The sequence below is a fragment of the Andrographis paniculata genome, unplaced genomic scaffold (assembly GCF_009805555.1).
Source record: "Andrographis paniculata isolate CXL003 unplaced genomic scaffold, ASM980555v1 Contig57END, whole genome shotgun sequence".
Lineage (NCBI taxonomy): Eukaryota > Viridiplantae > Streptophyta > Magnoliopsida > Lamiales > Acanthaceae > Andrographis > Andrographis paniculata.
Window position 1 is genome coordinate 6,190,407 of NW_026137592.1, and position 13,158 is coordinate 6,203,564.

General features: G+C 39.7%; 1 protein-coding gene across 1 annotated transcript; it reads right to left on the reverse strand.

Annotated features, from left to right (window-relative positions):
• Window positions 1–901: 901 nt before the first annotated feature.
• LOC127256907 (uncharacterized) lies at window positions 902–1,819 on the reverse strand. The gene is made up of 2 exons (XM_051283132.1): window positions 1,436–1,819; window positions 902–1,321 (listed from the first exon to the last, which is right to left on the reverse strand). Exons 1-2 carry the CDS (start codon window positions 1,817–1,819, stop codon window positions 902–904), a joined length of 804 nt encoding a protein of 267 aa, XP_051139089.1.
• Between the last annotated feature and the right edge of the window lie 11,339 nt (window positions 1,820–13,158).

Below are 13,158 nucleotides of genomic sequence, written 5' to 3' on the forward strand. Positions count from 1 at the left end.
GCAAGCAATCTCATAAATGTCATATTGCGAGTATATAATAAACAGATACGTGACTATCTGGTAGATGCATCAATCATCACCATAAAATATTTAAATGGCCCACACGGTGGGTCTATTCATCCACATATATCACCGTGTATTCTTTCAAAAAATGTAGGTAATTCAATACCTACTTTAGCTGACAATGGCTTGGTTATCAATTTTCCCTGAGTGGAGGCAACACAGGTTAACTCATTTGAGTTTAATATTTTTTGACCTTTTAATGAATGGCCATGCGAATTCTCAATTATTCATCTCACATTATACTGCCAGGATGCCTAATGCGATCATGCCATATTTGAAAATCGGCAATCTTTTGATCCACCATAAGGTGTGCTTCAACAACACCTAATCTGACTTAATATAAACCAATAGAGAGTGAGGGTAACTTCTCAGTGATGCATTTCTTTTTATCAATGATATTGGTGATCAATAAAAATTCTCCATCGGTATCACTCATAGTTTCAATGTGATAACCATTTTTCCGAATGTCCTGAAAGCTCAGTAAATTTCTTCGAGCTTTAGTGGCCAACAGTGCATACTATATCACAATTTTCGTCCCCGCGGGGAGAAATATAATGGCTTCTCCAGAGCCTTCAATTTGCACTGCCACTTATAGTATTGACATTCATTATTTCCCCTTTCAAATAAAAGAAATATTTTTCGTGTTTTAATATAGTATGTGTCGTTTCACTGTCAATGGAACACATATTTTCATCATTTCGATTGGCATCCATTTAACCTTCAAATATAAATAGACACTGTATTAATAAAGGCAAATATAAATATCACAAAATGCATTACAAAACGTAGTATGCGATAATTTAAATATTACAAAATATAAAATGACATAGCATGTCGGTCACTGGGGGTTTGCTAGATCTACGAAAAAATCCGCTATATCAAGATGTGTTGTGTCGTAATCCAGAAGATCATCATCAGGGTCGTCATCGTTATCAACGTAATTAGTCTCGACCTTTTTCTCCTTTTTCTGTAGTGATGCTTGATAAAGATCGGCTAGGTGTTTGGCTGTTTTGCAGGTATTGGCCCAATGGCCTTCAATGCCACACCGATTACAAATTCCAATTTGCCTCTTTCCCTGTTTAGCCTTTTCGGCTATATCCCCATATTGGGGTTTACTCTGCATCATGTTAATGTCAAAACTGCGGCGATTGTAAGGGGTATATCGACCGTGTTGACTCTCACAACCGTGACCACGTCCATGGCCTCTACCACGTCCTCGGCCTCGTTCAGAAATGTCACGTTCACTTAAGGGAACGTACTGGAACCAGTGGACCGGGAATGATGATTTTTCATCAGTAACTCATTATTTTGCTCAGCTAATAAAATACATGCAATGAGCTATGAGTACTTTTGAAAGTTTTTCTCACGATACTGTTGTTGCAGCACAACATTCAAAGCATGAAAGGTAGAGAGTCTTCTCCAATTTATCATTCTCAGTAACAATTTCTCCAGAGAGTTTCAACTGAGATGTAATATGATGGATAGCAGAGTTGTACTCTGTAATATTTTTAAAATCCTGCAACCGCAGGTTAAGACAATCATGTCGGGCTTTCGGGAGAGTGATATATTTCAAGTGTCCAAATTTCTCCCTCAATTCATTCCACAAATCTAGTGGATCTTTCACCGTCAAATATTTAAACTGTAGAGGAATGTCCAAATGATGGCGGATGAAAATAATAGCCTTAGCCCGATCTTGGCTTGTAGCCGCATTTTCACTAGCAATTGTATGAACAAGGCTCATAGAAACCAAATGCATTTCTACATCCAGGGACCAAGTCAGAAAATTATTGCCGGTGAGAGACAGAGGTTTAAAATAAATTTTTGCAATATTTTCCATAGTTTAGAAAATAGATAATATAGATAGTATAAAAATAAATAGGCAAGAGCCTTCGTGCTGTGTTATATAATAATGTTATAATATTGGTAAATATGTATATATATATATGTGCCGTGTGTGTATATTATAATATATGTATATATAGGTATGTAATATATGTATATAGGTGTAAATGAGTGATGTGAGTGATATAATTGATATGAATGAATATATTGATGAAAGAAAGAGAAGGAGGTTGTATCAAAGATTGTTATCTCACTTTCATTCAATTTAGGTTCATATATATAGAACCTCCAACCAATTATAATCTTCCACGTCGAGAACATATGTATAGAATAGATGTGAGGTAAATAAGTGATATAAAAACATCCACACTATACTTATGTGTACGCCAATCAATGCCTACGTAGTACATATGTATAAAACATATGTATTATTATTAAGAAACCTAATATTTTATACTAAATAAAAAAATTGAAAGTAAAATAGACCCATAATTTTTAATTCTTTATTGTGAATGGAAATTCCCCTAAGTTATTTTAGCATATGAACTAATGGTGTCTTAATTTATGCAGCAAAGAGTTTCCAAAAGAAAAAAGACATATTTGAGGAAAGATCAAAATATGGAAACTCACTCCTTCCATTTCAGTGCAAAGAGAAATTAATGTGGAATCTTTTATTCCAGGAATGTGAGTGATTTACTCAACCTAATAGGGTTGAAGATTGGTGATGAGTGATTTTTTTTTTTTTTTTTTTTTTGGAGATCATACTTTAGAAAGAAGAATATGGAGTGAAGTTCTAACGCTCTATCCATATCGATTCCTTTTAGTTTTGAATGAATTTTTGGCAGAAAAATTCACCGGAGAGGTCGAAGGTGTTTGGAATTAATGAAGTTCCAACCGGAGGGAATGATCAAGCTCTGGACTTCTTTGCTGTGTGGTCGTTGTTAGTACGAAGTTGTAGCAACGAGAACCTTAGGAGGTATTATCCTGGGTTAGCCATGACTAGCATTAGAGTTAAATGAGTTGTGGTTGTTTGTGTCCTTAATCAACACTGGTTAGTGGAATTCCTCCTGGATTGGTATCCCCCAGATGTAGATTTGTTGATAATCGAATTGGGTCAACAAACACCTTGTCTTATTGTTGTTTTATGTTCTGCATTGTTTTTCGTTGTTGAAACATAGTTATAAGTGTGAACCGCCCACGCTTCGGGAGTTGGACCTTTAAAGTGTTCGAATGTGTTATGTTCGATAAATCACTTCCCCAACATATGGTATCAGAGCAGTGTTCTCTAATTCATTGAGTAGATCTGGTCACAGTTGCAGACATGAGTAAGGAAGGACGTTCAACATCAAGACCTCCATTGTTCGATGGGACAAATTACCAAAGTTGGAAGAACAAAATGGAAGCCTTTCTGATGCTTCAAGGTGAAGACGTTTCTGATGCTGTTGAGTGTGCGTGGTCTCATCCTATGTAAACAATCCAAGATGAAGATGGTGTTACTACTCTTGTGAAGAGACCGAAGAGTGAATGGACGTTGAATGAAAAAGCTGCTGGAATAGCAAACTCGAAGGCCCTATTTTCGATTTTTAATGCTGTGGATGAAATTCGGACGAAGCTTATATCAAACTGCAAATTGCCAAGGAAGCTTCGGACATTCTGGAAAATGCATTCGAACGTTCAGCGCAAGTCCGAGAATCTAAACTAGATCATGTGGAGACATTGTTCGAAAGAATGAAGATGAATGAAGACGAAACAATCGTTGTTTACTATAATCGCTTTATGGATGTTGTCAATCAAGCAGAAGCTCTTGGAATGCACTTTAAAGAAAAGAGGCTGGTGAGGAAGATGCTTGAAAGTCTCACAAAAAATTTTAGGCCAAAGGTGATTATGCTCGATGAACCACCAAAGATGAAAAGTATGACTTTGGATGAATTATATGGTACATTGGTGAGTTATGAAATGAATTATCTTGAAGATGAAACTCCAAAAAGTATGGCTTTAAGTGTGGAAGACATGGAGCTAATCGAATCTGATGAGGAAATGGCATTTCTGAGTCGAAAACTTTCAAGGATGATTAGTGAGAAACGTGCAGCAAAGATGAAATATAGGAAGCTTCAGAACAGAAGTGGTTATCAGGGTGTGAGTACTTCTAGCTCACAGCGGAAATACTCTGAACAAAAACCATCAAATTACAGCAAGCCAAAAGAGAAGTTCGATGGTGGATTCAAGAAGTTGCCTGAATCAGTTCAAGAGCCTACCTGCTATGGATGTGGAGGAGCTGGTCATATTAAATCTGAATGTCCAACGGTGAAGAAAAGAGAGAAGAAAGCATACCAAGCCACATGGAGTGACAATGATGATGAAAGGTCTGTTGGAGGCGAAGAAAACTCAGAAAATGATGAAGTGGTTGCTTTCATGGCCGATGAATCTGAATCTATTAAAGATGATGGTGCTTCTACTGATAAAGCTTCAGAGGAATCCATGGAACTTGATGCTGATGAATTGATTGAAGCCTATAAGGAGATGGTGGCAGAACAAAAGAAATCACTGGTGAAAAATAAAGAACTTTTGGACACCATTTACCGATTGGAAACTCAAAAAAAAAATAAGTTGGATGATGAAATTGAAATTTTGAAGAAGGATGTTCATGAAAAATCAATGGAAGCTGATAGATTAAAGGCTGAAAATGTGCAGCTGAAGCAAGAGAATGATAGACTTTGAAAGGGAAAGGAGAAATTGGATGAAGTACTTTCGATTGGAAAACCTTTTGGTGATCACAAGGGAATAGGTTTTTGTGAGTCCTCACACAGAAAACCTACTACATTTGTCCGAGGTGGACTTCTTGCTGATGTTGAAGTTCCAGAGAACAAATCAGTTCCGATGGTGAAGCAGAATTTGAAGAAGAACAAAACCAAAGATTGGAATGAACATCACAGGACACAGGGTGTTAGACAGATGTCATCACGACGTAACGACTGCAGATATTGTTTGTGAAGCAACTGAAATTCTTGATGATATTGTTGGAATAGTTGTTGGTGACGGTGATAAATTTGCTGCTGCAACCATTTCTCAGCAAAGTGAGGATGTTTTTGAAGGTCTATATTCTTTGTCATCTGATCGTGGGAGTAATGCAGGAAAATAGGAGATCATTTTTCAAGGGGAGCTGTTAAAGTTTTGTTCGTTGTTGTCTGCCTTGCTGATTATTGATTTTATCTGCTACTGCTATTTTCGTTGGAAGTCCGAAGTGATTACAACCATATCAATGTGAAGGCTGTCTGTACCCTTTTTATGTTTGTTGGCATGTAATAGTTGGACTCACTCTTGGATGATTGAGTGCACGAGTAGGTTAATTCTTGCACTTTTATTCGTGATTTATATGCCAAAAAGGGGGAGAATGTGAATGGAAATTCCCCTAAGTTATTTTGCCAGATGAACTAACGGTGTCTTAATTTATGCAGCAAAGACTTTCCAAAAGACAAAAGACATATTTGAGGAAAGATCAAAATATGGGAACTCACTCCTTCCATTTCGGTACAAAGGGAAATTAATGTGGAATCTTTTATTCCAGGAATGTGAGTGATTTACTCAACCTAATAGGGTTGAAGATTGGTGATGAGTGATTTAGAGATCATACTTTAGAAAGAAGAATATGGAGTGAAGTTCTAACGCTCTATCCATATCGATTCCCCTTAGTTTTGAATGAGTTTTTGACAGAAAAATTCGTCGGAGAGGTCGAAGGTGTTCGGAATTAATGAAGTTCCAACCGGAGGGAATGATTAAGCTCTGGACTTCTTTGCTGTGTGGTCGTTGTTAGTACGAGGTTATGGCAACGAGAACCTTAGGAGGTATTTTCCTGGGTTAGCCATGACTAGTATTAGAGTTAAATGAGTTGTGGTTGTTTGTGTCCTTAATCAGCACTGGTTAGTGGAATTCCTCCTTGATTGGTATCCCCCGGATGTAGATATGTTGATAATCGAACCGAGTCAACAAACACCTTGTCTTATTGTTGTTTTATGTTCTGCATTGTTTTTCGTTGTTGAAACGTAGTTATAAGTGTGAACCGCCCACGCTTCAGGAGTTGGCCCTTTAAAGTGTTCGAATGTGTTTTGTTCGATAAATCAGTTCCCTAACATTTATCTTATGCTAATAAATATTTTAATCTTTAAAAGAGTAAAGATTGGTAATTGAGAATGGAGGTTATTTCGAATGTTTAGATGGGTTTTAGTTTTGTTAGCTATATTATTATTATTATTATTAACTTAGGCCCAAATCTATCTTATATATTTATTGTGTACATATATTTTAGGGGGATATAATTTTATAAATTTTCCCCAAACATTCATATGTATTAGATCATTTTAGTTTAAGTTGAAATTCATTTCCTCCATCTCCGGCTATCATCGACTTTCATTGCCACACCATTGTATTCGGTGTCTTCCGAAGAGTCGGCACTGCAAAAATAATTTTGATCGGCAGTTTGTGTACATCATGCACCTAATCTTCATCCATGTTGTCAGAACATTGATCGGAGTGTGTGCTTCATGGCCGACGGTGATCGCCATCCTCTTTTGATTAGATTTGATTTATGTAACTATTTTATTTTCTTTCTCTACAATATTTTATCTGATCTGATTTGTATATATTTTGTGCTGACTATAATCTTGTAGTTGTGTTATTTTGTTTCGCTTATCTTTTTTATATAAGTCGAATGGATGGTCAATCTCCTATCATTGATATCTTGTATGAAGACAATTACAATATCTACATTCTATAAAAAGTGACGTGAAAATCTGCAGCCGCTACCCGAAAATGCGCACTGGGTCAACATTCGGCCGAACCTAATACCCTGCAAAATTAGGCCCAATAGTTCTATAAAAAGTTTCTTAATTGTAGAAATTGTGGTGTATGGTGACTGAGGATGTTCTGCCACCTGCTCTTTCGCCTCATATTGTGAATGTAGACCCTAATTTTCGCGAGGTTGAAGATTATATTACTAAGTTGGAAGATTAAGACATTAAGAATCATCAAGTTTTCATTTGGTTGCGCAACACTTATGTACTTTTAATTATGATACTATTGACTCATTTTTATGTTGCAAATAAGGCTTGGAATTTTCTAGCCGATTGTTTTTAAACTACAAGTCTTGCTCACTATTATCAGTTTTGGAACACTTCGAATTCCATCCGATAGCAACCTAGTCAATCAATAAATGAGTTTCTTGTTTAGATTTAGCGTATCGATATCGCCAAAAACAGACAGAGAATAGTCAGAAACATCTTGAACTAATTCAGATCTTGATAACTCTTCATCCTGAGTATGAAACTATTCGTGTATCACTATTATATCGACATCTGTTGCTTACTATTGATGTTGCTATTCATGAATTATATTTGAGGAGATTCGATTTCATTTAGATAAGACACCGAGTTTTGATGTTGTCTTAGCTGTGTCTTATCCTATTAATGGGTTTATTCCATTTAGTACATCTCGACCATTTGGTATTGAAAAATGTCAAATTTTTAGGAGTTCTGACCACATGTTTTTCATGTCCTAAGATTGAATGTCACATATGCTACTTACGGGGTCATATTGCTCTAGATTTATCTACTAAATCTCAACATTCAAGTAGTTCTACTTTTAGGCATTTAGGTGGTGCTATTTTCAAACGTCAAGGGATCTGTGGCAATTCCTCAACTATTGTTTGCTCAATCACGGTTGTTGCTACTGATGAATCTCAGGACTTATCTTACACCTTGATGATGATGTCTACTTTTAGGCATTCATGGTGGACGCTTTGGTCAAAATAGGTTTGATTGATTATGACAGAGCAACTAGAGAAGATGGTTCATAGTGTAAAGCTAGTCCATGGAAAGATAAAATTTTTATTAGAAACTTTTATATGACAACTCATCAGAATAATTTTTTATTGACAAACTTGCTTGCCTCATGACCGAAATTTGATATGACGAAACTTTAAAAATCATTTCGGGTTATTTTTGGATAGTAACTTTGAAGAGTTTGACACCATGGCCTTCCTTAGCAATGTCTTATACAAGAGTGATTATTCCAATCTCCATCAGTTCATTTAGTTTCAAGGCTGATTCCTACAAATAAGAAGACCTCACGCTTAATATGGTAAAGCATTTCTATATCTCAGTAACCATATCTAAAACATTTACCATGGTTGGGCCTTTGATGTGGAGCAGGGATTAGGGTGGCAGAGTCACGACCGTTACTGGTCTATAGCCGATAGTGTCACAGCGAGCGGGCTAGGTTGGTAGTGGTTTAGTTATTTATCCATATTATTATATTATTCGTGATTGCCTTGTTTTATTAGTTGTGGGCCTAATTGTTGGGCTTAGGGTTAATTGTTAGTTAAGTATGTGATGAAAACATTGAGAGGGCATTTTTTAATTATGGAGAAAATAAACAGAAGCCTTCTGGCTATTGGAAAACGCGTCGCGTTTGATTTTTTTGAGTGCTAACAATTGGTGCGGTGGGCGTGGAACACTCACCCGGGATGACGAACACACGCAATGAACAGAGATTTGACGATTTCAAGAATAGAAAAACGGAGATCAGCACAGAGATGAAGACGATGGCGGAGAATCAGGCTAGGGTAACCGAGCAGTTGAAGGAGATCGCTCGTACCTTGGTCGGGCTGACGGCTTCCGTCGCTTCCATCGCGGCTGCCCATTAAGCGACGGGTGAGGTGGTTGGGACGTCAATCACCCTGCGACAGCAGGCGGGCGAGGATGTGGTAGACTCGGCCGCGACCGAGGCAGGGCGTGAGATTCGAGCTGAAGTGAAGAGGGATCTGACGCCACCATCGTTGCCTTCTTTGATGGGGCAGATCCAATCGGTTGGTTGGCGAGGGCAAATCAGCTATTCAAGTTGCACCAAACAGCCGATGAGTCAAAATATTTTACTGCAATGGTGGGGATGGAGGGATCGGCATTATACTAGTTTTCGTGGGTTCAATCCAGAAAACCAGATATGACTTGGGTGGAATTTTCTTGGGCTCTGACAAACCAATTCAACGCTCATTTTAAAGGAAGCCCCTTCGAGAGGTTAGCAGCGGTTACGAAAACAGACACAGTGGAGGAATACTCCAACTTGTTCGTTCAGTTGGCCAGTCAAGTTCCGGTGTTGAGTGATGAACATTACTTGGGATACTTTATGAAGGGGTTGTCAGAGGAGGTTCGGGGTTCTCTCCGTCTCCTGCAGCCACCAGATTTAGAGACAACGATGGACCTAGCAAGAGATGTGAAGTCAAATTTGGCAATTGTGAGTGGGGGCCAAGATTGGAAGGCTATCAGTAGTACGCCCGTGTGGCCTGCTTCATTCGGCCGGCCTACGCCAAGGCAGGGTTTTTCCTCTGGGCCGAGAACGAGTATGTCTGAGTCGGTGGGGTTCATAGGGTCACTGGGCCCAAGACCCTCGCAGCGAATTCAGCCAGCGCGGTCAATCTCCTGGGTGCAGTTGGCCGCTCCATCATGATTCTCTCGTATGTCTCTTCAAGAGATCCCGGAACTTCGAGCGAAAGGTTTATGCTTTCGCTATAAGAAAACATATATGCCGGGCATCAATACCCCATGTGACAATTGAATGTATTGATGGAAAATAAGGACGAGGCGTTAGATCTACATTGTTTCAAGTTTCACGGTGATCCTGATCAGCAAGAGAGGGAAACAACTGTAGTCGTGCCAGAAGAGGGGGAGAAGGAGAAGGCCGTGTTTCCAATGTACTCGATGGTGGGGTTCACCAGGCCGCGGACTTTGCGCTTCGTGGGAGAAATGCTTGGGCATTGAGTTACGGTGTTGATCAATAGTGGGGCTAGCCATAATTTCAGCTCGAGAGTTCGATTTGAAGCCTGATGAGTCAAGCCAATTCAGAGTTCAGTTGGGCGATGGGCGGTGCTTCCAGTCGGTGGGGATATGCCGCAATATTGGGTTGTCAATGGCCGTCTCGAGTTAAAGGCAAATTTTCACGCTTTCCTGCTAGGTGGAGTAGACGTTATCCTTGGGGTATTGTGGTTGGCGAAAGTTGGGGAAGTTAAGGCAAACTGGGCCAAATTGACGATGTCATGTGTTTTTTAAAGAAGACGAGTGCAATTGGGGGGAGATCTAGCTCTTTGTAGGGGATCCATTGGGTCCGTACGTTGGTTCGAATGGAGGAAGCGGAGTTGTTGGTTATGGTAGTATCGGGGGCGCTGCTAGGGGTGCTAGAGCTTGCAGGGGAGGCTATCGCGGATGTTATATCACAGTTTGAGAGGGTCTTTGGTGAGCCAGAGGGGCTGCCCCAATTCGCGGTACCGAACACAGGATCGAGTTGGCGTCAGGTTCAAGGCTTGTATCGGTAAGGCCATATCGCTATGGTCAGGTGCAGAAGGACGAGATTGAGCGAATGGTTGCGGACATGCTTCTAGCCGGAATCATCAAGCCCAGTTCCAGCCCATTCAGCAGTCCGGTGTTGTTGGTCAAGAAGAAGGATGGTAGTTGGCAGTTCTGTGTGGACTATCGAGAGCTCAATAAGGTGACAGTGCTGAATAAGTACCCTATTCCCGTTATTCAGGAGCTGTTAGATGAGCTGTCGGGAGCGGTGATATTTTCAAAGATTGATCTTCATTCCGAATACAACCAGATTCGAGTAGAGGATAGGGACATCTATAAAATGGCGTTTTGCACTCATAATGGTCACTATGAGTTCCTGGTTATGCCATTTGGCTGACTAACGCACCGGCAACTTTTCAATCCGCTATGAATGATCTTTTCCGATCTTATCTAAGGAAATTTGTGCTGGTATTTTTTTATGACATTTTGGTTTACAACAGGTCTTGGCAGCAACATAAGGAACACTTGAGACAGGTGCTACAGGTTTTACAAGATAATCAGTATAAGGTGAACCGGAAGATCTCATTTGGTTGCTCAAAATTGAAGTATTTGGGTCATGTGATATCAACAGCCAAGGTAGAGATGGACCCAGAGAAGATACAGGTGGTGGTGGAGTGGCCTGGCCCTCGCAGCGTCCGCGATGTTAGAGGATTTTTGGGCCTTACCGGTTATTATCGCTGGGTTGTCCAAGGGTATGGGCAGATCGCACGACCTTTGAAAGACTTGTTGAAGAAGATTGCATTTATTCCGTTCACTTGGACGGAAACGACCGAGGGGGCGTTTCGAGCGTTAAAATTGGCTTTGACAATGACACCGGTTTTGGAGATGCAAGATTTCCAGAAGTAGTTTGTAATTGAATGTGACTGATGACTCCAAATATGAGTATATTCTCCGTTTGACAAAACTATGTATTACTTGAATTTCTGTATAAAAACTATCACAACATCTGATTTATGACATACTTTATTAATCTATCTCGCTTGGCATGATTCGGAATTGGTTTGTTGAGATTATTAACAATTTTTGCCCTTTAAGCGGTGATACGGGTCCAGAAAAGCTAAGGCAGATGAGATAAGCGACAACCGTTTCCGCTCACAAGCAACGACGCCATCGCTCAGGCCAGCGACCCAGACACCCACTGCAGCGGAGTGACGAAAACTGGTTGCAAATAACGTCTAAGTGTACAATCCGCAGCGGTACAGCCATCCCACTACCAGCCAGCATTGACGACTCCGCTTAGCTACGTTGATGCCCTCTAACCATCTGGGTGAGCGAGGAAGATCTGTGCCCTTACAAGTCAAAGCGAACGAAGCGAGCACCTTGGGAGTTACGACCAGCAACTGCCCCAACGGTATAACTGCCAGCAATTGTCTAACTGCCCAGCAGTTGGAACTTCTCAACTGCTTGCAACTGCTACTCCCATTAGCTATAAATAGGGCCAGATATCCATTTGTAATATATATTTCGAGAGGAGTCTACCAGCATTTTTTTTTGTACATGCAATCTAGCTATCTTCCTACCTCTAGAGAGCTCCAACCCTGTAACGGAGTTCTCTGCAGGAATGACCAAGAGAGTTGAGATCTCTCTTCTCCCTAGGCCACACTATACTGCTTACTTAGTTTTAGTTTACCGCTTTAGTTACAGCTTCTGTAGAATTAGAAGTTTCTACTTTGGTAGTAAGCAATGAAAGATCATTTGTTCTTCGTCATCACTTCTTCTATATTTTCACATTTATATAAACCCTAGTTGTAAAGAATTTCATTTCGCTGAGAAAGAATGCAAAAAAATTGATTATCCAAGCCTTGTCTTTTGTCAGAAACAGATTCAAGGGAGTTCAATGTAGCTAAGTACGCGGGAGCCTTGTCGACATGCTTAATTACTGGTCCAAAATCAATTTTGATTAAAAAGAGGTAACAAAAGGGTAAAGCCACTAATGAGACAGAATTTAGGATAATTGATGGGGCATAGGCGGTGGTCTATTGGGTCACAGAAATTTCTAGTGACAATAGGATTTCTTTCTCATAATGTTCTGATTGTGGGTGTCATTGAAGTCTTGTTGTAAATCCCTTAAGGTCAAGAACCAGTGATTAAAGTTCTTTATAAACCGGTTTATATACTTACATTACTCTCTTCTATCGCTTTCGTATTATACATATATGTTTCGATTAAGCACCAGCATCACTCGCTTATTTCATCTAGGAAAATCTAGCGATTGAGTGACGCACAGTTCAGACATAGCACCTCTCCATCACCCTCTACCGCTAAATCTATATAAATATATATTGTACCATCCGTTCATGCCTCTCTCGCTCACCCATCGCCGGCACCTGTCCCGCTCACCACCGCTCCGCTCACCATCGCTCACTTTTACCGCTTTACTTAGTTTTCCAACTCTGTAGCTTTAGATTCAGGCTCGCTTATAAGCGAGTCCTTTTATTGCTTTTTCACCTCTTTCATGAGATCAACACTTGATTTAAATTTGTGACTTAAAATCCCTGTGTTCGACCTGGAAACTCACCAGTTAAAGAGTATAAATATAATAATGATATACGATTCAGGGTCTACAACCACAAACTTTTACTATATCTGATCGCTCAAAATAATTTCCTACATCTAAATTCACGACTAAAATTCCCTGCATTTGAATATATACCAAAATCCCGTTGTCATAATTTGGCGCTGTTGCCGGGGATTTTAAACTCAAGAACTGAAATCTTGGAAAGATCTATGTAGCGCCATAATTTACTGTTATTTCTGTTTGGTCTGTTTTATGTTATATTGTTGTATTTCTAACTTTTTTCCAGTTGGGGTGGCTATCTTAATGTAGGGGTCCGAAGCGTTTTCAGCGTTCTACTAGTCCCAC

Coding starts and splice junctions, on each gene's coding strand:
- LOC127256907 (XM_051283132.1), bottom strand. CDS start 1,819: ATGCATTTGGTTTCTATGAGCCTTGTTCATACAATTGCTAGTGAAAAT. Junction 1,322..1,435: donor AATGTTGTGCTGCAACAACA/GTATCGTGAGAA, acceptor CACTGGTTCCAG/TACGTTCCCTTAAGTGAACG.